The sequence below is a fragment of the Ambystoma mexicanum genome, chromosome 8 (assembly GCF_040938575.1).
Source record: "Ambystoma mexicanum isolate Mex_15411 chromosome 8, UKY_AmexF1_1, whole genome shotgun sequence".
NCBI lineage: Eukaryota > Metazoa > Chordata > Amphibia > Caudata > Ambystomatidae > Ambystoma > Ambystoma mexicanum.
This window is the reverse complement of record NC_090929.1, coordinates 183,147,424-183,172,475: the sequence shown is the minus strand read 5'-3', so window position 1 is coordinate 183,172,475 and position 25,052 is coordinate 183,147,424. Positions and strand designations below refer to the sequence as shown.

Genomic DNA, 25,052 nt, shown 5'->3' with positions numbered 1-25,052 from the left:
CAGGGCACACCTTGCGAACAGTGAGAGGAGTAATCCCTAGGCACGATGGTCCGTTTCAGCATCTGTATATAGATTATGTGGATATGTTACAAGTATGCAACAGATCTAGGTACATGCTAGTAGTAGTATGTCCCTTTTCTAGCTGGATCAAAGCAGGTCCATGCACGCACCCCGATGCAACGTGCGCTTCTATTTTTCTGGTGTTTTGAGGTGTTTCCTAGATGGGGCATGTGCGAAGTCCTGTGGTCTCATAATGGCCCTCATTTTGTAAACGAGTTGTTTGAACAGATAGTTCTTCTCTTTGGAATAAAGCATACGTTTTCCTCAGCCTATCACCCTCAGGCGAATGGCATCTGTGAGAGGTTAAATGGGCTATTGAAAGAAAGGATAGCTAAGATTAAAATGTCTTTGAAGAAGGGATGGCTACATTACCCACCCCTTGCACTACTTGCCCTGAGAAACCATCCTGGCTCAGATCACCACCTAACTCCTCATGAGTTGGTGTCTGGACACCTCATGAGAGTAAAAACTGATGCCCATAGTGTAGAAAAAATATTAGGTGATGAAATGCATGATCATTTAACAAATATGACTGCTAGTGTTTCTTTTATTTCACAACAGATCAACACACGGAGCAAAGGGTCGAAGAAGATTGAAGAAGAACCAATCGACTGTTTTAATTGACTCTCTTAGGCAGCCTAGTTTGTACTCAGGAGACCAAGTGCTCATAAGAGGTTTTGCTAAAACTTGGAAAAAGCCCCGTTTTGACAGACTGTACCCAGTACAGGAGGTCACCCCACGACTGTAAAGTTACTAGGAAGCAGAGCCTGTCTGCATTTGAACAATGTGAAACTCTACAAAGGAGAGACCCCGACTCCTCCAGCACCCAGTGACATTGAAACAAGAGAAGATGTTCTGTGCATGCTGACACGATTGCTGATAGTTGGACAACCGAACTATGAGGGTCTTCTCCACCCTAGCCTCAGCAGACCCCATTAAAATAACCTGTGGGGTGCCCCAAGGCTCCTGCGTCTCTCCCACCCTCTACAACATCTTTACCAAGCCCCTATTTGACAAGCTGGACAGACTGGGTGTCTCATATACCAATTATGCAGATGACACCCAGATCCTCATACCCCTTTCAGGCAACTACGCTTCAGATACGGCCTTGGTAAACAAAATATATCTCATCATTCAGGCATGGATGGCCACACACGGTCTATGTCTAAATGATGAGAAAACCGAAATCCTGCTCCTCGGATCCAATACCAATCTCAAAAAACTCAGTTCTAACTACAAGGCCTTCAACATTGATGGCAATACCATCACAGTGGCCAAAACAGTGAAAACACTAGGCTTTCACCTTGATGCAACCATGTCACTAAAAAAACAAGTCAACTCACTAGCATCCTCCACCGCCTACACATGCAAGCTAATTAGGGCAAGTAGAGCCTTCCTCACCCAAGCTAGCTGCATCATCATAGCCAACGCCCTAATACTATCCAGACTGGACTATTGCAACGCCATGTACCTAGGAGCCAACAAATGCATAACCAACAAACTACAGACACTACAAAACAACGCTCTCAGAACAGCCCTCAACCTACCCTCTAAGGAACACATCTCCAACAAAAGAAGAGAACACAAATGGCTTAAAATCCATGACCGCATCTCCCTCAAAACGGCATCACTCACCCACAAATGCTTAAACAACACAGCCCCCCCCTATCTCGCATCCAGAATAAAGAAAAAAACGTCCTCCCGCCCCACCAGATCGATCAATTCCTACTGCCTGCAAGTACCCAATTTCAGACAAAAGAAAACCGGCGGCAGCAGCTTCCCTGTCCTGGCAGCCCAACACTGGAACGCCCTCCCACTCCACATTAGGACTGACCAATCCTACTTTAGCTTCAGGCGAAACACCCTCACTTGGCTGCGGGCCAATGATCCTCACGACTAACCCTGCCATCTAATCTGATCATGCCAGTGCTATAACCTGACTACCATGTACAGCCTTAAATTTGTAAATATGTAAATGCAACCGAACTGCCCCTATGCACAGTATTAATATGTAAACCTGTAAGCTTTCGCTCAATTATATGTATATATGCACATCCCACACAATGTAACTGTAAATGCAATGCTCTTTTTCTCATGCCTATCTTATTCTGTAACCAAGTTTTTATGCAATCCTATCTTCCTGACCTCTGTTGCGCCCTGTTACCCCTGGGTTTTGCGCGCTATACTAAATAAATAAACAAACAAACAAACAAACAAACAAAGGGCAAGGATAATGAATCAATTGATTAAAAAAACAATCTGGAACAAAAATGAGCATTTCCTAAGTCTTAATAGGGAATGAATGGATTTGCAGCTGTTCCAGAACTTTCTCAGTTGAGTTAAAAGTAGAGTAAACATTGAAAAACACAACACAAAAGGTATATAACACATTCTATGTTGACTGATACGTTGCATGCATTTTTGCATGCTGTTTTTGTTTTCATACTACAAACCTATCCAGCTCTAGTGTGACGACATGTAAATGTTTTATTTTTGGCAAATCTTAAAAACTGTCCTATTAGTCGCAGAGTTATTATATCTATGAAAACCCAGTTTCTCTTATAAAAAGTACAAATTTGAAAAATTACTAAAGGTGAACACAGTAACCTAAAAATGGGAATTTTCCATCATATAAAACGCACACTAACAAGAAGACCAGATACTCCAAAAGAGATTTTGTGGCATTTGAATACTACGGCAATACTTCTTACAACTACAGTTTGCCTTGTGTGTTGTTTGTATTTTCTGATGCTCTTTACATTTCGTGAGATATTGTTTTATAATTCAAGTGAAATATCTAAGAATGAGACATCTTTTTCTATCCCTTACAAAGGCATGAGTGATATTTCTTCTGATATTTCCAAACAAATTGCCCGATCTAAAAGAGAAGTTGGGGAATATAATGGAGGTATAAATTCATATCTTGATAATTCAACCCATTTAAAGAATAATATGTGTATCAACACATTAAGAAAGTGGGGAGAAAAAAGTCAGATGAAAGCTGATATGTATGTTCCCTTATACCTTATGCTTTGGTAATATCTAAAAAAAGTCATAGTAACAGAGGTATCAGTGAAAAAGGCACAGGGCCTGATGCACCTTGCTTAACCAGAGAACAATTCCAAGGCAGGATAGCATCCATAGTGTTGGTGAATAAAGCAACATCCCAAAGAGAAAACAATTAAATGCAAGACATGAAGTCAAGAGCAAAGCAGGAGACAATGCGCTGAATAATAAATTATGAACAGCCTGTAATAAATGGAGCAGGAATCAAAATTGTGGAAAATAAAATGTTACAATGCAAGGACAAGAACAGAAAAGAAATACAGGAATTCTTGGAAATAGGTTAACTACGAATTAAAGGAACAGTCCTTACTCCTGAAGTATTGACCAATGGATTGATTGTGTGCAAGGCAATGGCATTGATAGGACAATGGGAGGTAGTTGTGGTCAATGCAAGGATCAATGGCCTAAGATTGGAAGGTTGTTAACATGGGTCTCCAATCAGGGGGGACCATTGTAGATACTACACCTGAAGAATGCGTCCCTATGCTTCAGAAATAATGGCACAGTAAAAGTTGGAGAAAACCTCTAGCGTAGCTGAGTTTTTGGCATATCAGGCATGAAGGAAGGAACAGCAGTCCTAATGGATCACTACTGGGCTTGTGGATTAAGAGAACTGGAACTTGCCACCAGACTGGAGAGGAGTTTGTTCATTGGTACTGTGAGAAACCTGAAGGTGTCTACCTGCTAGTCCCCAGAGATCTGTCATCCAGGGTGCTAGGAAACGGCTCTCGCTATTGGATCCAGTTCCTGGGGATGGACCAGTGTGGAAGGATCACCTGGATGGGGGGTCTTCAGAGAGTGGAAGTGGGACACCAAAGGGTGATGTGCGGTATCCCCTTCCTTATGATACCTTTTCCCAATCCGGCCCTCTAGGATACTTAGAAATTCTACACCTCCCCCCCATTTTGCCAACACAAACACTTGTTCACAATGTGAGCGACAACGGATAATGCCAGAGCCGTTTACCTGACATTTCCCAACACAAGGGTCAGGCAGAGTCAGGCGATTGCTGACAACTACACACACCTAACTGCCCGTTCTCTGCCCCACTGGGGTAAAAAGCAGAGCACAAGAGCTCACCTTGAGCAAGGCCGAATGCCCAGGTAGGCAGCTATTCCAGGACGGCAGTTTAAATTGAGGAGAAAGGTGGCGAGACCTGAAAGGACGTCAAGGGGGGGAATTGCCTTTCTCCTTTTCAACTCAGACCCGCAAAGCCTCTGATTTAGACCGAGAATCGCAGCTGGCGAGTGGTGTGACGGATGTCAATGGAACATGGCACCCTCCTGCACTGATAGCCAGGGACTCAAACTGCAGAAGAATCCCCACAGAGTTCAACACAGCTGGTGAGTCGGAAGAACCTGATAGTGGGCCAGTCTGTGTTAGACTCAAGGTTGCAGTGGCAACATTAAAAAGCTTAAGAGACAGAGGTCTTTTGTGAATGAACTTGATACGCTTGAACGAAGAGACTGTTCTGAACAAAATGAGGGAAGAACTACAAATACCAATAGGCCTTGGGGAAGACCGATGTGAGGTGTCAAGGTGGTGATTCACGGTTAAGCAAAACCCCTTGAACAATCTAAAGTCCTTGACACATGGTGGAAGTTTTGACGATAATAGAACAGTGAAACAGACGTTAGCACCCGGCTGAGGAGAACGCCATATGAACTGTTTTTTTGAAAAGCCTACACTCGCCATAGGCCAACAAAGTGACCCAACAAGATGAGATCACTCTTCGGAAGTCTCTGTTTAAATTGGCAAGGTCTTTGGTAGGTGGACACAGAAAGAAGGATCACAGCCCAGCTGAGGGGGATCCAAGGGTAAAGAGAAATTGCCCTACTTGAAGGTTATCAGAAGGAACATTTGTTTTGTTGTTTTGGCATATCAGGCCTCTGAAGCAAGAGACTTTGCATGAGAAGAGACTTTGGTACAGAAGGCCCTGATATAGATAAAAAGAACTGTAAGCTCTTGCCAGAGAAGCCCAGGAGTCTGCTGTGCTCAAGAGTACCGCCTAGTCCCGTGCTAAAAATTTGGGGAAGGGAGACCCCAGCCATGACATCCTGACTTATCATTTTGTGAACACTTCTTTCTTTTCTTGTGAACATTATCCCACACTATTTTGTAGCATAGCGGTAAGGATTGGCAATAGGTTTTTCTTAGTATCGGCCTTTTTTATTTGACTAGACTCCACTAGAACTGTATTCTTATTATTTGATGGTCGTAGCTTGCTCCCATCTAAGGTTTAGATTAGGCGTTTAGCTCACCCATTTTACAGTTTAATAAACACCCTTGAACTGTGATCACTTGTATCTGTCTTGCTTTTATACCATGCTTTCCTTACAGTATTGATAAGCATAACAGCCTTAGTAGTTCCACAAAGTGACCTGCAGATCAGACTTTCCAAAAATGGATGCACACCTGAGGAGGAAGAGATCGACTAACCTCATATGACGAAAGAAGGAGAACATTTTTTCACCAAAATCGATAGAAGCCTATCATGATATTCCAGAGAAGCATACATTGTTCAGCAGAACAGGATTGATAGTTACAGCTATTTTTATGCCAGAAATCCAGACTGCAGGAAAAGCCAAGTGGTTACAGATCACTAGGTGGGAGCTGCTACAAAGGATCAATGCAGCAATAAAAGGATTTAATGCGATCAGAGAAGAACAGAGGGCAATCAGGCTCATGGCCCTTCAGAACAGGCATGTCCTGGACTTTATGTCCTAGACTTAATTACAGCAATGGAAGGAGGCTTGTGTGCCAAGATCAGGCCTTCTTGCTGTACATTCACACCTGCCGATGATGAAGAGAATGTAACCCTGACAGAAGCAATAACTACGCTGTCAACTGTGCATATGAAAATGGTAGATGAATTAGTCGAGACCGAGGATAAAGATTGGTTTTCGTCCCTGTTCTCATGAGTTCAAACCTGGTTGGCAAATGCCTTCAAACTACTTGGAGCAATACTAGTGTTAGTGGGATTCTGCCTTATAAGAATATTTTTTGGACAATGCAAAAGACAGCAAAGAAAGCAATTGGAATGAAGATAATGATTTATGTGAATGCTGCGATTGATGAGCACACACAGACCGAAAACACTACCCTTGAGCACCTGAAAGAAAGTCCCTTAGCACGTGTGGGGCGTTGGGTGTTCTGTCAACCAACAGGATAGTGCTGCTACATGACCTGGAGTGTGTATGAACATATAAAGAATGCAGGTGACCTGAAGGGGGTGACTAAAATATGGATCCTGAAGAAATCATTCTGTGGAAGAAAAATGAAGAGAATTGAGGATGAGGAGGTGGTCGAGGACTTGACCAGAGGGGGGAATGTAGAGGAGCAGATATGTATGTCACTGATGGACTCTGCCCCCTCACCTCCATCATAATAGATGAATAACAGGAAGACACTGTGTATGACACCAGGAATCCTCCCAATACTGCATCTAGTGTATGAGATAAGTTATCTACTCAGACAACCATATCAAATGTACCCTCGCACTGAGGGGGTAGCAGGAGATTTGCAGACACCACTGAATAATGAGGAGTGATAAAGAAGATATGACATATGCAAAGTGATATCATGAGGCGAAGATACAATGATGCACTGAAATGATATAAGAATACTTAAAAAAGGAAGATGTAACTGAAGAAACAAGAGTAAACAAACGTACAAGTAAGAAGAAACCGTATATACACAGAAACACAAGGTAGTTGAATCATATAGAATCCTGCTGCAGTAAAGAAAATAACACATTTGAGGGGTCCATGTTAAAAAGATGGGCGCCGGCTCTTAATGATAGTAAGCTAAAAGCTCGAAGGAGAGAGACCAGAGCTGCAGAGCTGACAGAGGCTGGAAATACAAATTTGCGCATGAACAAAGAATAGCTGCTGGCCAGAGATCAAAGCTGCCATAGCAAGAAACTACTGGAGGGTACAAGGGGAGTCAATGAGGATAAGCAATGTACGCAGGACATATTTCTGTTAGATTAAGTGCATGAGTGAACATTAACGAGTGCCAAGTATTGACAATAAAAGATGCAGAAAAGCCTACGTGAGATGGAACAACCAAGTCTCTCGAGGCCGAAGAGGGTAATGACAACTGAAATAATTGAATCAAATAGCACTAAATAAAAGACAAAATGGACAAAATCGTGGTCTCTTCATACTTGGTACAAGACCAGAAAACAAGGCCTATTAATGAACCCTTGTCGAAGATAACGATGTACCTTAACTCCCCTTAGAGTTCCAGAGAAGAGAACATCCAGCAAGGTCAAGTACAAAGGAGAAGCCTTGGCTGGAGGCCTGGCTGGTGCGAGATGGTAGAATAATTTGGCAAGTGGGCAGTAGTCTGACATTGGTCTCTGCACCCGAATTTCGTTTTGCTTACGTGTTGCTAGTGAGCTGAGTGTCCGAGGTTGGGAGAGGATGCTAACCTATCACGAGGGCCTATGCAACGATGAGCATAGGGAGGATAGCTCGTGGGCAATGTGCTCGCCTTGGAAGCAAGACGACACAGAGCAACACAGGTTCAATCCCCGGGTTTGCACTTAGGAACCTCTGGGTATTAAGTGCGTTATAAATAACCTATCATATCATACAATTTTGCATGAGTCAATCTGTTACTGTTATATTTCTATAAACGGTTTTATACGTAGTTAGAGGGAATTTTGAGGCTTGCCTACCAGAAGAGGGGCAGCCAATAAAAATACTAACACTTTTGGACTCTATAAGTAGGAATGTTCCTATCCCTAAACCCGATAGGTTTTATTATTCGCCACGTACCATGATGTCATAGCTGACGCACATTGAGGTAAAAAGCCTTTTAGTAACTAATCTGCATTGTGAGCGTGTGGACTACAATACAGATTGCCTTACTTTATTGAACGGATAGTAAAGTAGTACTTTGCCATATTCTTTGAGTCTGTCTGGTCATTTGGGTCCAAAACTGTTTATTATGGTAATCCCATTCTGCAGATAGACACACCCAAAATGTGATACTGGACATTTACCGTGGAATGTGTTTAGGGATTGGACAGAAATGGTCTTCTTAGCCTTGGAGCTCTGAACAGTTACCAGCAATCAACTTTTCAAGGTAGTGGGAATTAACCCAAATGTGCTGCATGTTCTCAGTAGGTTAACATCTTTGATTTCCTAGGCCCTGAGACAGGCTTTGAACCTGTATAATTGTTTTCCTCTACCTTTAGTTCAATGGGAAGAGCTTTCCTCCATCTGCCTCAAATGGATAGGCTCTCTCTCGTAGATTCAAGTCACGTATTTAGGGACCAGAAAATGGAACTCCCCTGCTTGTAATTAAGAGGAATGTTGACTGTGTCCCTCGCAGGTTTCCTATCGCCTTTGTTAACTGGAAACTTTCCTCCCCTACTTGTCCTTGGTGAGGCTGTGCACAGTGTCTGCATGCTTCAGCAGGATCAGTCTGTCAGCCTTTACCTGTATTCTGAAGTTCGTCTTGCTTTTCCCGTTCACGCCAATGTACCTATAGCTTTCATCTTTATTGGCTGTCCATGTTAATTGCAATTAAGCACAGGCATGCTGTTCATATGTATTCTTAGGCGTCTTGCAGTTTCCACGTAGCAAAAGGTATACATGTGTCAGTCCTTTAACTATGTGAGTCATAAGCATTTGCTTTGTGTCTTTCAGCAATAAACTAAAGTGTTGCGTAGCTTCGTGAAGGGATTCCTATGTCCTTCATGTCTAGCGTATCTATGTCATGATGTCAGTTGTGACATCAGCTTTCTTCAAGGTTGCAGTCAGTCGACTTGTTCAATTGATGACAGCTGTATCTCTTCAATACTGTCATCTGGGTAAGGTCTGGATGGTTGTCTGAGTGAGTAGCACTTTTTACAACTGTGATACATTTGAGATGGTGTGGAAGGGCCCAGAAGCGATGTACATCTCTCGGTTCTCTGTTGCCTGGATGAGAGTGGGATTGGTGTAATGAGGGCCACGTTTGGGTCTGCTTCTTCAATGGAAAATAGTCAATGGCCTGGGTAAGGTTTCTCCCATTTCCATGGACAATCCAATTCAAGAATCAAAGTGGTATGATCCCTTTGTGAGGACATTTTATTCTTAATTAAATATACCTCATTGACATTTGAAATCGATTCACTATCATTGTCTGATTATTTTTTTTTACTAGCAACAATTGAGTATTTTGTTGTGTATGGCACCAGTTTATTTAAATTATACTTAGCAGATCTTGACGAGGTGGTAAACAAATTTGCTACTTTTCTCCCAAAAGTGGGCCAGTTAGAAATCACATTTTTGTTATTTACAGATTACATCATAGTCTTCGATAAAAAAAACAGATTGGCTTTCAATGTGCCCTTAATAGTCTTGAGGGTTTCTTACAATCTAATGACCTGCAGATGAATTTATGAAAACTTAGTGATATTAGTTAATAATTTTCCTAAAAGACAAGCAAAGAGTTTTAAATGGATAATAAATAGAGAAACTCTTTAAACTGTATCACATTTGATTTATCAGGGCTTTTCAGTACACTCTAATCCCACTTTAAAAGATACTATAAGTAGATTAAAAGGCAAAATGTCCTAGTGATTCCTCAAATGCCAAAATTCAATCGTACATTTTGTACATTTATTTTGCTTCCATTAATCAAATTTTACAAGTGGAAAATAGTGCCAGCCATATTGTGTGAATGCAAATTCAGAGTCCCCGAACAGTCAATTTATTGTCTTCACTTGAAGGGTCTATGTGGAGAAGTACCCTTAGGCTCCTGAATACTGTTCCTGTTTCTCTTATTTGTCTAGGCTACATTTCTGGCAATCTTTACTAGACTGGAATAACTTCAGTATTTTTCACAAAATGTTAAATCCCCCCAAAGATTCAATATATGCCAATTAGAACCAAATACTGTTAAACAATGCCTTGCAAATTCTGTCTAAATTTGCAATAGAATGACAAATTTCTAGGCAAACTTGATTCTAGGAAAGATATTATTGGAGAATCCAGTTTTCATTAAAAGTAAATTGAAACAGTATGACTAGTGCTGCCAACATCTCTACATTTTTAAACACACACTCAAGTGAATATTGTAATATCAATAGAGCCATGGGATTACTCCCTAAACATATTTTCTGCTTTCCAGACCAGAAAATATGTGATCTATACATGCTTTCCCTTTTTAATCTTTTGTGCTCACTAGATGGATGGGGTCCAATTGGGGACATTGTAAAAAAGGAACAGTACTTTTGGTTATGCAAAGCTCATGGGAAGTTAGAAACTCTCAAACATGTAGTGCTCTATTGTGAGGCAATATTGTGTTGGAAAATTATTATATTTAGGAAATGTGTCTATCCCAGTGTAGTAAATGCAGAGTTATTGTGGATGTGTGTAATTTAGAGTAAACTTCCTTCATTGACAATAACATGTTTTCGGTTTTTGAAGATCGTTAATGAATTGTAAGGTGAAAATTGCATTGATGATTAATTTTTAGATACATTTTAATATTATAAAAGTAATTGAACTGATCTTATAACAATATCTTGATGTTATTTGTGTGTTGAAATATGAAATATGCATGATTGTTCTGTTGATATGTACTATTTTACTACTTTACTTTATAATTGTATATTATCTAAATTATAAAAGGTTTTAATAAACTATGTCACAAAACAATAAACAAGTTATGGCATATATTTAGATATTAATAACTACCACCAGATTGACTGGGGTGCACCATTATGAAATTTTTAACCATAGGTACAGAGGTTTAAAAAGCCACCTCTGCCTGTTGGAGCTTTGTGTTCCAGCAGCTGTGTTCAGGAAGCCACATGTGACCTTTGAACCCACCCTGTTGACACTGGGGATGTCAGGAGACGTTCAAAACAAGTACACATGAGCATTATGCTTTTTAGCATGGAGTTCTGATGAGCAGATTTCACTTATAGAAACAGAATTACAAACATAGTTCAATTGTTAATAATCAATGCCAATGCAGGTCAGGCTATCGTGCTCTCACAACATGGCATTCCGTCACAGCAGGATATGCAGGGGTTCCGTGGGGATATCTCCTTCCTCCCATAAAAAGGTCCTATGGGTGTATTTCCACCTGGTGGTCCTGGAGACGACCTGGCTGAAATGTCTGAGTGGGAGGGGAAACTGTTCACTTAGACCTTTATTCCAACGCCTTATGTAAAGTGGGATTACTTTTCGAGATCAAGTGCACCAGGGAAAATAAATAAATACATAAATAAATAAAAAAGATCCCACATCAGACATGCTTTTCTGCCTGCAGAGGTGCAAAACCACATGCAGCACAGAAAAGCCATTTCAGAATGAAGTCTTGCAGCAATAGTGTTTTGGACTCTCCTCCTTTGGTGGCAGATACCAATTCGAGGACTATACGAAACATCTAAAAACATGTATTTCGAGTTTATACTCATTTTAAGGAATCTATTGGTAGATCAGATTTCGTTGCTCCTGATTTACTGTCAGTAAACCACACACACTATATGATTCTTGCATTTCTGTGAGTAGTTTTCACATAGCTGACCATTCCGTTAGGCCTCTCTCATGCAGAAAACATTAGCAGTTCTGGTGGACCCACATATTTCCGTCCCTGGTATGGATGCATGGTGTGTGAAATGGCTCTGGGGGTTCTTCCTGGCCTCTGCCTAGAGATAACCAATCTCTCTTCTAATATCCATATGGATATTATGTGGCCTCTCAGCCAACTGTTTCTTTGTAAAACAACCACATTTCTGTAGGCAACGTGTGCAAATGGTATTTGTATGATTCTGTCCATCCTTCAGTGGCATTCAGTTCTTTTCCTGATGGACTGATAAGGAGACCTGGGTGAATATGCTGTTTGTGTGTTTGTTTGTCAAAAGATTCTAATGTTCGTGTACCACGGGTATTAGAGCATTTCATGTCAGTAGAGTAGGATGACCAAGATGTTTATTCTCCTTGGACTCCTGTGTGTAGTGATGCCAGGTATAGGTTTATGTTGGGACTGTTCACTCTGAGTGTTAAAATAATTCCACCACATAGTAGTTTGTTTGGCAGAATCACAGGTTTGCTGCATCCTCTATTTTGTAAGTAAAGATAACCTTATTACGGTATCTAAAAACAGAAGAACTTATGCTCTGTGTATGCATCACAGTTTGTGTATTGCATGTATATTCTTCTATTCAAGTCATAAATTAGTTTTCAAAAATTGATTAGCAGAGTTTGCTAATTTCAATTTTCTTGCTTAGTAAACAAACCTATTTGATTAGCAATTTATTTTACTTATAATTGTAATGTCACCAAGGGTTATTTGTACCCAAGACATAAAATGACATTATTGAGATGAGTGTCTGTAAAATGTAAACGTGAGCTGCATGAATGGGCACTGTAAGGGAGGTATGGTACCACAAGTAGACACAGCTACAAGAGTTACAAGTTTCAAACCTTTATTGTATCATGCTTAAAAAACTCTGGGTATCAAGCACGTTCTAAATAATCAATTCTAATTATAATTGTTAAATTTAAGGGGTTTGGAAAAACTCCAGTCTGGCCCTATAACTAAGATGGGAGTATATCTTGATTCAATTAATAGAGAAACAGTCCTAGTCAGTCTAAGTAAAAGGGAAGTTTCACACACGATTGGCCTGGGTGCATGTATTTCAGGGGTGCGCGGGAAGTTTCACACGCGATTGGCCTGGGTACGTGTATTTCAGGGGTGCGCGGGAAGTTTCACACGCGGTTGGTCCTGGGGGAGCGGGGTACATGTATTTCAGGGGCTCGCAGGTAGTTTCACACGCGATTGGGCCTGGGGGAGCGGGGTGTATGTATTTCAGGGGCTCGCGGGTAGTTTCACACGCGATTGGCCTGGGTACGTGTATTTCAGGGGTGCGAGTGAAGTTTCACACGCGATTGGCCTGGGTACGTGTATTTCAGGGGTGCGCGGGAAGTTTCACACGCGATTGGCCTGGGTACGTGTATTTCAGGGGTGCGCGGTACGTTTCACACATGAATTGGCAGTGTGGGTCCTCCTAGGTGTCCCCTCTACCCCCTCCACAGCCCCTGCAGGCAGCCCACACCACAGGGGACTACCCTGCACCCCTGGTCATGTCCTGCAGGCAGCCCATCCACCATGGGCATGCCCCTCAGCCAAGCCACATGTCACGTTGCAATATGATCACCAACTCATGTCTCCCAGCACCCCCACCCCCCAGCAGTCAGGGGCACCTGCCAGCAGGCCCCCACTCATGTCCCACTTATGTCCCCCAGCACCTCCACCCCCCAGCTGTCAGGGGCACCTGCCAGCAGGCCCCCACTCATGTCCCCCAGCACCCCCAGCCCCCAGCAGTCAGGGGCACCTGCCTGCAGGCCCCCACTCATGTCCCACAGCACCCCCACCCCCCAGCAGTCAGGGGCATCTGCCAGCAGGCCCCCACTCATGTCCCACTCATGTCCCCCCCCCCAACATGTCAACATGACCCACAATCATGGCCCTCATGTCCACCAAAATCCCACGGCACACCACCCCTGCCCAAATAACCAACCAAGCATAACATACACCCCACATTGAAATGCCCATTACATGAAACAACCCAAATGGCATGTATGTACATCAGCACATGTCCGTCACACTCACACAATGGGTGCCAGTGAATGTGAAGACCCACATAGTGACATGCATGAAACCAATGAAAGAATACCACACATTGAAGTACGGGAACAAATGTATTGACTAAAAAATGTGGTGAAAGAAAATCAAATACCAAACAATGGACATAAGGAAAACAATGCAGAATGTCACATAATGATAAAAAAAGGAAATCAGAATCCAAAATATATGAAATCAAAAATGTCTCCAAAGTCTCCTTCCAACAAAGCAAATCCAAACCGAAATGAAAAAGTAAAATCCATTGCTCCATGGAAAAATCAAAAAAGAAAAAGCCGACAAATGCACACTCCAACTATTTACATGGATGACATCCTGGGTCCATAAGCCCAACTGTCCAAAGGAAACCTACAAAAAAGCCTACAGAATAAACAACTATATACAAAAATGTGGGGCATAGTCCATGTGCCCCAAAGAGAAGAAAAAAAGAAAGGAAACTAAACACTAATGAACTATATACAATGGCGGCAGGCAAGTCCAACGGTTCACTGGTTGATGTCATGGGCAAGGGCATCATGGAACTCCTGTTCAATGGCTTGGGGGCGGGCATGTTCACTGGCCCCGAGGTCTCGCAGGGATAATGCGGTGTCCAGCTCCAACTCCCTGCGAATACCCTCGAGGCACTCAGCCCGCCTCAGCGTCCTGCGCATGGAGTTCTCCGCCCTGACCATTGTGAGCTGTTCCTCCTCCGGCCGCGGCCGCTACGCACCTATCTGCTGGCCCAACCACTGCCACACGGAAGACACTCCCATTCCAGGGTTCTCCTGCCCTCCGGCCGATGCCTGCCCCTCTGATGTAGATGGCCCCGAGCCATGATGCCTCCCACGTCGAGCCTGCCGCTGCCTTCGACGCCACTGCCTCTGTCAGCACGACGGCATCCAGGCTCATGGAATCCACCGACGCCGTTGTGCACGTGCCCTGCCCGATGATGCCGGCACATCCTCCATCTGCTGGGGTCCAGTTGCTGGTGTGTCCACCTCTGCTGGACCTCTGACTCCCGACTGTGGCAGGGATGGGAGCCCCACCGAGCTGGCTGCGTTGGTCGGGGCAGGTCCACAGGGGACCCTGGTGGCATCTGGGCCGGAAGACGGCATGGAGAACGACTGGCGCAGAGGCTCCACAGAGGAGGAGAGGGTTGCCAGAGTGGCCGACACATGTACGAAACCCCCGACCATGGTCGCTCCCAACTGGGCCACGTTGGCACGCGGCTCTTCGTGATGACGTGCGTGCTCCCCCCAGAAAACACGCACGTCATCACGAATGACACCCGTGCGCAACGCGACACCAATCAGGACCTTCTCCATATGGCCAGGGGTCCCCTCGTCCGCAGGTAGAGGAGTGTCAGATGACATGGACATCCCCCCTACCTGCGGACGGGCCTGGGATGGGGCATCCCTGCTGGTGCATGGTGGTGCAGTCACAGTGTCAGGGACAGTGACATGCACAGGCCCCTCCACGGCGACCTGTGCTGCCTCCTGCCCCTGGACAGCACCACTTGCACCAGTGGTACCACCCCCACCAGGCCCCATGTGCAGCTCAGTAGCGGCCTCCTCCTCCTCTGTGGAAACCACCAACCTCGATGGCTCCACACCGTCGTCCGCCGTTGCAAGCCCCTGTGGGGGCTCACCCACCCCTTCCGCTGCAGCCGTGGGGGCATCCCCGCCGCTTTGCTCCACAGCGCCGTCTCCGCCCTCCTCTTCACCTGCCGCTGTGTAGAGGGAGACATAGAACACAAGCATCAGGGTACTGTACAATGGTCCCCTGGACAGGAAGCAATGGCAGATGAGTGGCACTGTCAAACATCGCTTCCATCATGTCCCTCCACAACACATGGGTCAGTGCAGGCAAAACACATTCAGTAACAGGCATGGCGCATGCCATGGACATTAGCATACATGTCCAAGGGACTCTTGAAACATACAATGTTGGTTTGAAACTCACATGCATCATGGGTCATGCCTATCACATGCACACACTTCACCGTAGTTTCATCCATCTGGCCTCGTACACCCCAGACACAGTGGATACAAGGATGACTAGGCTGCATCAGTGAATCTGAACATTGTCACAGACATGTGTCATGCATCCATGGCATTCACAAGTCACAGACACGCAGGTCAGACACACAGACATGGACACCATACATGTACATGGCATCAGCACCCATCCCCCACCCCCACCCATGTCCAGGAACAGAGACTGGCATGCTCTCATGTGTCCATTCCGCATAGAGCTCCCCATGTTGCATTTAAACACATGCACCAACCATGGAAATACTGGTCTCACATGCATGACCATGATGTCCCTGCACACACACATACGTACATGTCCAATGTCACACATACAGGCAAGTATCAGACAACCAGCACACTGCAACATGCCCTGTCTCACACAGCAATGCTTGGCCACTTACTGCTCAACTCCAGACGGGTCTGCCTCTCAAGGATCTGGGCGTGGAGCGCTGGGCGTACGTGTTCCAGGACCCTCAGCTGGATGGTACTCATGCAGCCCCGGCCCCCCTCCACGAGGCGCCGGGCCTTTAAGAGGGTCCTGGACCTCAAGTCCTCCCAGCGCTTCTTGACTTGCTTGATGTTGCGTGTTGCCACCCCTTCCGCGTTGATGGCAACCACAAAGTCGTCCCAGATCCTGTCCCGTCCTTCCTTGTTGGCGCGTGATGATCCGAAGAGGGCATCATAATGCCCCAGGACAAGCTCCACCAGGACACCAACTTCCTTCTGACTGAAGCTGGTGGCCCTCTGCCCCTCTGGCTGGGGGTCACCAGTGGTCTCAGATGGTGTTTGCCCCGACATGGCGACCCCCGAGGCAGGTGTGGGTGAGCAACTGGGTCCTGGGGCTGGGCTGTGGAGCAATGGCATACCAGTCGGGAGTCTTCTGTTCCAGCAGGGGTGGACACAGCAACTGGACCCCTGCAGATGGCAGATGTGCAGGCACAAAATGGCAGGGCACGATGGAAGCAGGCAGGCAGCAGCAGATGGCTCGTGGGAGGCTGGTCGGGGCTCTGGGGGGCAGTAATTCGGCCTTTTGGGCAGGAGCCTGGTCTTCTGTGTGTTTTCGCGTTGCCAGCTTGATACGGAGTGATTTGGCACGTGAAATTCTTGCACGTCAGCGTGTAATTCGAGGAAAGTCCCTTAGCACGTAAGCAGTCAGCACGCATATGCGATTTCATTGGACCAAAGGTCCTCAGTACGTAAGCGCGTCTGCGACGTATCACGCACGGGCCTGTACGTGCTTTTCGTGGGGTGTGGTGCGTGTGTTTTCCAGGTGTTGGGGTTCACACGCTATTACTTCACAGTGGGTGGGTGTTGGTTACGCGTTATTCTACACGCAAGGCAGACAGTGAGTGGTACCCCGCTCGCCCAGGCCCAATCGCGTGTGAAACTTCCCGCGCACCCCTGGAATACACGTACCCAGGCCAATCGCGTGTGAAACATCACGTGCACCCCTGAAATACACGTACCCAGGCCAATCGCGTGTGACACTTCACGCCCCCTCCGAAATACTCGTACCCAGGCCAATCGCGTGTGAAACTTCACACGCACCCCTGAAATACACGTACCCAGGCCCAATCGCGTGTGAAACTTCACACGCACCCCTGAAATGCACGTACCCAAGCCAATCGCGTGTGAAACTTCCCGCGCACCCCTGAAATACACGTACCCAGGCCAATCGCGTGTGAAACTTCACGCGCACCCCTGAAATACACGTACCCAGGCCAATCGCGTGTGAAACTTCACGCGAACCCCTGTAATACACGTACCCCGCTCCCCCAGGGCAAATAGTGTGTAGAACTTCCCGCGCACCCCCGAAATACACGCACACGCTATTTTTCACACAGCGGGTGTCTGTGTTTGTTGCGTACCCCTTTGCAGGTCATTTGTCCTAGAGGCCCACAGTATGGGACATTCTACATAGCTGTATATACCTGCTTTTTGTGGGCGCACATTTTGGCGCACATTTTTTTCATGCGCAGGGACTGAACCGCCTGCCTTCGTGTGGCGGACGTGTTTGGGCCTGTGCGCGTCTTTGCCCGTGCGCTGTTTTGCCCTATTCGATTCCATGAATACGTCTTGTAGGCGAGCATGTGGGCGTTCCGTGCACTTGCCTCCTGTACTTCCCCCGTGACGCCCACATTTTCACGAGTTGTTCCCCATTCCGCGTGTCACGCCCTGTGTTCCGCCTACTTTTGTAATGAGCGCCGCGCTATGTGCGCTTTCGCTGTGGCCTTAGCGCACGCCGTTAGATGACCTGTGCGCCGACGTGCTTCGCGCTGGTTTCCCTGCGATATTCGCACTTGCACTGCGATTTTCGCTCTTTCACTGGGAATCGCAATTTTCGCACGCTTGCGCCGATATTTTCAGCGCACATTAATTCCATGAATCGGCCTGTCTATATTTTCCTTCAGTTCCAATGTCTTTTGCAACATGTACTTGTTACGTATGACTTGCTTTTCAAACGTGTCTACCTCAGTCGGGCTCGGGCCCTCCTTTTACTTTTACACACGGGTCTCCCTCGGTCAGGGCTCGGACCCTCTTTTCGCTCTCTTGCCAAATTCTGCAAAACAAAGTTCAACAGTTTGTGAGCTTTTCACTTAATGCTCTTCTCTCACTTCCCACTTTCTGTAGAGCTTTAAAACATTTCACAGAGACTTTTGATTGGGCAATCTCACTTCGCCTGACAACTCTGCTACTTTGTATTTCACATTCACAGTTCTTAACAATGGATTCACTTTCTCTCGCAGCTTATCAGCGCTCGCGTAACCTTCATCCCTCGGATACCGTAGAAAGCATTTCAGTTAAACACAGACCAGGCTTTCTTTGCTTCCTTCAACTCATCGTTCGTGTTAAGATGCTTTCCGTCTTTCACACCTTTGATGTAGAAGTCAAGGTTGTTACCACTGCTGCTTCTGCACCTGCCCAACTCTGCCGTTCACTGGGAGGGTGGTTGATAACCTTGTAGCACTCGGAAGACTCTTTCTTCCTTCCAGTTGGGCTGTTGTGCGCGATCCTCACTGCCTTTTCGGAAATAACGATGCTTTAGTCTGTGTATAATAGGTAGGGAAACCTTTGTTAGGCTAGGGAAAGATAGGTGTTTGTTTCACCCTTATTGTTTAATAAAATGGCTACTTGTGAGAAAACTCTATCTACTTGTCCGTCTCGCATTTCTGACCCATCGCATAGGCCTGCAAGGGGAATGTGTTGAAAGGGGAACCTTTTTGGCAACCATGGCCAGTGATGAAGGTAGTTACAGACACTTCCCTCACGGCATGGCAAGCCCATGCCATCAATCTGACAATTGGTGGTTGTTGGTCTCCATTCCAGTCCAAACTACACATCAACCTTTTGGAGCTCAGGGCAATCAAACTAGCACTGATGACCTTTCTGCCCTCCCTATGGGGAAAGAATGTCCTGATAATGGTGGCCATGCATTACCTCAACAAGAGAGGAGGTGTAGGGTCACTACCACTGTGCAGAGAGATGCATTGCAGCCCTGCTTCTGGGCACTGCAAGAAGGAATCTCTCTTTTGGCCGTTCATTTAGCCGGAGAGAACACGGCGGAGGACGCTCTGAGCAGGCATAGCACAGTCTCTCGCAAGTAGGAGCTAACCCAAGAAGTCCTTCTAGTGATCTTTGCCTTTTAGGGAACCCCTCAAGTTGATCTGTTCGCGTCCAGTTTCAACGGGAAGTGTGACCTGTTCTGCTCTAGGGAATTTCCTCAGAGAGGAGCTCTGGAAGACGCATTCGTAGTGGACTAGGAATGTTCACTCCATTACGGGTTTCCTCCGTTCCCTTCATTCGGCATGTCATCAGGAGGATCAGGAATTTTGAGAAATCATGATCCTCATTGCCCTGGATTGGGCAAGGAGAACGTGGTACCCAAACCTTTCTGGACATGTCCACCTGCCCTTCAGTTCATCTTCCCCAAAGAGAGGACCTGCTCTCACAAGAGGGAGGCCGCATTCTTCACCCACACCTGGTTTCTGAGAGGTTAAGATACAAGAATTGGGACCTCAGGGAAGACGTAATGGAGGTGTTACTTTCGGCTTGAAGGCCAGCAACAAAGGCTCTCTAACGCTGCTGTTGGAACAAGTCTTGCAGCTGTTTCAGGGCAAAGAATATTGATCCTTTTTCTTGTGATACACCCACAGTGTTTTTTTGTTTTGCTTCAGTTTGCCCATTAGGGGCTGCAGGTATCTACTGCAAAAGGATATCTGGCGGCGTGGTCTATCTTTAAGCACTCGCTAGAGGGATTAACTAACGCTTTTCCTCCTGTTCCATTTATTGTCCCAGTTTGGGATTTAAATTTGGCTTTAAAATTTCTCAAGGGAGCTCCATTTGAGCCCCTCCATTCATGCCCTTTGAGGTTGTTGACCCTCAAGACTGTCTTTTTGAGGGCTATAATCTCAGCTCACAGAGTCAGGGAGTTGCAAGCGTTGTCTTGTGAATCACTGTTTACAAACTTTTACAGAGAAATTGTTGTTTTGAAGGTCCATCCCTCCTTCCTGCCTAAGGTGTTTTCTGGGTTTCACCTGGCGCAGAAGATTGTTATAGCTACCTACCTTTATTTACCTCTGCATCCTTTCAAGGAGGAGGAGAGGCTGCATTGACTGGATCCAAAAGGGGTGTTCAGTTTCTATATCAACAAGATGGGCAAAATCAAACAGGATGATCAGCTTTTTGCTGGATATGCTGGTCACAGGCTAGGCCACACTGTTACCAAAAAGACCATAACCCGATGGACTGTTTTATGTAGCTTCAAATTCTACGACTTGGCGGGCAAGGATGTCCCTACTGGTTCGAGGGTACATTCTACTAGAGTTGTGGCTACTTCTTTGGCTTTGCAGCGAGGGGTACCAGTGCAGGATGTTTGTAGTGCTGCAACTTGGTCTTCTCTGTATACCTTCACCAAGCATTTTTGCCTGGATTCTGCATCGGGTCAAGAGGTGAAGTTTGAAAATCCTGTTTTGCGCAGCATACATGAAAAATATATGCTTCTCTCCCACCTCCTTCAACATACTGCTATGGGAGTCTATCAAAGATATGCAATACGTGGGAAGACAGTCCATTTGAAGGACAAATTACTTACCTTTGGTAATGTTCTTTCAGCTGGATGTACCTCCTGCATATTCCTCATCGCCCTCCTGACCCACCCCTCTATCTTTGGTAGTCTTTCTGTGATTTACACCTTCCTCTCTTTCAGTGCCTGGTCATTTTGCGACCTTCGAGACGACTGTGCTTACAAGGGGGAAAAACGGAATCTGAGGCAACGGGTGTGGTTCATGCCTTTTATACCAACATCATGGTCGAGGGGCCGGATGGAGGCTGCCCAGGGACACCAGGTCGACAACGCATGGTACCCTCTACAGAGTAAAACATTTCTGAAGCAGCTGATGCTGGATGGGAATATATTCAAAGATGAGGACTACATGGGAGGAACATCGAGTCGAAAGAACATGGACAGGGGTAAGTAATGTGCTCTTCTATCCTTCCTACCTTTACAACGCCCCAACCTTGATAGTATGTTCTGCTGGCACAGATATTCTAGAACATTATTTATGTGGTGCATGGTTCTCAACCAAAGGACAGTGCTTCCCATAACACAATATCTCAAATTTTAGGGGGCAGAATTTTCATAGTACGTTCATTTTGATGACTCAAACTTTCCCTGACCCACCTCCCATGCTGGGAATTATTTCTGCCCCACACAATAATTGTGTTGAGCACGTTTAGATGTGTTGTAACATTTCGAACAACATTTCAAATGGGCACGATCTTCTGTTGTTGGCCTCTATTTACCTTGTTGAACAAACATTTTCAGCTGCACAAAAACAGGTGTTTGCACTGTGCTTGCCATTTTCCAGATTAAGAAATACACATGTTTCTTTTGCAACAGAAACACATCCGTGATGAACATATGAACATCCTGTCCAGCTCAGGGGTGTAGCAATTCTGCTGGAGGACAGGACATTCTGCGTTGATATAAAAATAATTCACAAATGAATTGATCACAGATTAAATGTCAGGGAAGGAAGCATTGCGATGACACTAGGTTAAGTGGTGCAGTATAAATTGCAATTACATTAGTAATGGTGGCATTGATAAGCTTGTATGATGCATTTCTATAAAGCTATACTATAGCAGGTAATTTGTTGATAGAGTTTGGCATAATGGTATAGCTTATGAAAAACCTGAGGATCTTCTCCCAAGTAGACCTTGGGAATCCCTTACTCAGGTAGTCAGGGGAGGGCTGGTGCTCTCAGATCCCAACCCTAGGGGTGGACGAGCTAGGGAGGATGACCTGGGTAGAGGAGCCTGGGGTTGTGCTGGGGAGAAAGCACCAGGTGAGACGCAGTATTATACTCAGGAAGAACGAGAGGAGAATAAGATCCCTAAATCCTTTGTAGTTTGTACGGCATCCATCTCCCTTCTTCCCAATGAAACTCCCTTATTAAAATCCTGCCACCCATACAACTCTGGTAAACCAATTAAAAGCCCAAACACTGTTACAGTAGGAAACAACCTCTCTCAGAATCACTGTTTTCATGCTGCCTACCAGAATAACCCAACCATTGTTCTCCACGTCCCTCTGATAATTCATTTCCAAACACCCAATCTACCCTGACAAACCATTAACGTTCCTGCAATCCCCTCGGTTCCCGGCTATCCCTGTTTGCTTCACAAACCCTACCAATCTCATTCTTCCGAATTTACCCAAACCCCGAGGACGAGAAACATAATCCCATACTACACCTCTTCCTCCCTATACCTTGTAGGATACTCAACCACTCTAACCCCCCCCCTTTCTGACATGAACACTTTCGCACAACACAAAAGACAACTGACTAATTCCAGAGCTGTTCACCTGACATGTCCCAACCTAAGGGTCGGGCAAAGTCAGTCAATTGACCAAAATCACACACACCTAACAGCCTTTGTCCCTTACCCACAGGGATAAAAGGTGGAGCATGAGAGCACAGAACGAGCAAGGCAGACAGCACAACGTGAGAGCTAACTCAGTACAGAAGTTGAAGAGGAGACGAAATACAGCGCATACCAGTGTGACAAGGAGAGAAGCGAACTTGCCCTTTCCGATCAAGGCCCGTGAAACCTCAGCAGATGGAAAAATAAGACTGAGGACAGCCAGCGTGTATTGCAGCAGATGTCAAAGGTACACAAGACCCTCCTCCGCTGATTACCAAGTCGGGAAGAGACGCTTGTCTCTGAGGTACCAACCTTGACTCTATAGAGAAGGCAAGCCAGGCGGTGAGTCGCTGGAAGAGTCGATAGGAAACCGAACTATGTTGAACAAAAGGTAGCCACTATTGATGATAGAGGGGGAAAACCAGCAACAGAGGCATCCGGGACCTCGTGTGTGCTAACGCAGGAAACTCTGGGTGATTACTCAATGGTAGAGACTAATGTAACCAGAAGGCGTTCTTAGGAAGAGGTGAAGAGAGGTCAAAGTGGTCATTCATGGGTTTTGTAAAATCCTCTGTACCTTCAAAAGTCTTTGACCGACAGATGATTGTGAAGGAAAGAGAGATGAGTCCTGCTTGGTAAAACTTGTGTATGACCTGTGTGTTGTAAAGGTTGGCAAGAGTGAACCCAGCGGAAGGATGCTAGCAAAAAGGGGCAAAGTCCCGAAATACAGTGAACTGTTTAGCAAAGGTTGGCAGAAGTTAACCTGGCAGATGGATGCTAACAAAAAGGGGCGATGCCTGAAGTCGCTATGAAGTGTGAGGACAGAAATTAAACCGACCAAAGAAGGTTCACAGTGAACTGTTTGTGCGAAAGTTGGCAAGAGTTTACCCGGCAGAGGGAGTCTGACAAAATGGGGTGAAGCCGGAACCGTTTAAATAGACATTAAGATTTGTGAATGCAAGACGCCTAGGGGTCACCAGGGGTGGAATGTCATCACCCAAAGTTCATTGAGAAAGGAATTGTTTAATTGATTTTGTTGAATACGACTTGTGAGGGGTTTCTGCCCGAATAGGGGGACCCAAAGGTGAAACCTTCACCAAAAGTATACTTGGGACCGAATTTTGTTTTTGTTTTTTGAAAACTGCAGGCCCTCGAAGGAAAGAGGCTTTTGTTAAGAGACATAACCATCGAAGAACCTGATAGCTGGAACGGAACCGTCGGCTCGTGCTGGGAGAGCTCGAGTGTGTGCTGTGCTGAGGAGATCCACCTTCTCCCGTGCTCAAAACATGGGGAAGGGAGGCCCATTGCAGTAGCATCCTATATTATTTGTGAACACCTTTTTCTTTATTGAAAACCTTATCCTAGACTATTTCTATAATTAGTTGTAAGGATTTGGCAATCGTTTTTTTTTTTTTTGCTATATGCCTTTTTACTTTGACAAGACGCCACTAGGACTGCCTCCTTTTTCATTTGATGGTCGAAGCTTGCTCCCATCTTAGATTTACGTTGGGTGTTTTTCCACCCTGCATTTACAGTTGACTAAACACCTGTGAACTGTGATCACTTGTCTGTCTTTACTGTTGCCACCATGAGTTCCTTACAAGCCCCATTGACCAAAGTAGTAAACAAGTTATCTCCACCTAAATGTATTGCTTGTGATGTTTTGTTAGACAATTGAATTGTGGCCTCCTTCCAAAACCTCAACGGATGTTACTATTCCATAGGCTGAAGAGCTCAGCCTTAATAGTACATCGCTTTATAGTTGAAAAATATTCATGATGTAAAATGTTATGAAGAAAACCAATATTACTGAATGATACGAAAGTTATTTACAGAAAACACGAAAGTCAAGACTAACATACACCAAATTACACGTTTTGGTGCCTGGTATTAGACCTGTTACTTGGATTAAACAGCAGCTCTGCCGCGAATCGCATATGGCATTATCTGCTTGCCTTTATGGACCAGCTAATCACTAACCATGTTGCTCTATCTTTTTGCAGGGTAATACGGGCTTTTGTGCGCTCTATGAAGTATGCCTACGGATTGAGGTACGAGGTGAAAGGCTTGGAGAATTTACAGGTTGACGGGCCATGTGTGATCATCTCCAACCACCAGAGCATCCTAGACATGATGGGTAAGGAGCCCACGTGATGGGTGAAAATGTGAACCCAACCCCGTTAAAACTGCCTTTTAAACAACTGCACATCATCCACAAGGATTCGCTTTGTTAATGTGGTCTTTTTTCAAGTTATGTGGTCCAATGAAAGTTTAACAAACAAGGGTGCCACCTACATTTGGGAAACTTTCACAGCGGTACATTGTTTACTATTA

At 45.3% G+C, this 25,052-nt stretch overlaps 1 protein-coding gene across 2 annotated transcripts in view; it reads left to right on the top strand.

Moving 5' to 3' along the window:
* Nucleotides 1-25,052, top strand: part of AGPAT2 (1-acylglycerol-3-phosphate O-acyltransferase 2) — an 818,715-nt gene that overhangs the window by 310,705 nt on the left and 482,958 nt on the right. For both annotated transcript variants that reach the window (XM_069609592.1, XM_069609591.1), the window contains exon 2: nt 24,722-24,855. In XM_069609592.1, the coding sequence (XP_069465693.1) occupies nt 24,722-24,855 (134 nt within the window). The remainder of the gene's footprint in view (nt 1-24,721; nt 24,856-25,052) is intronic.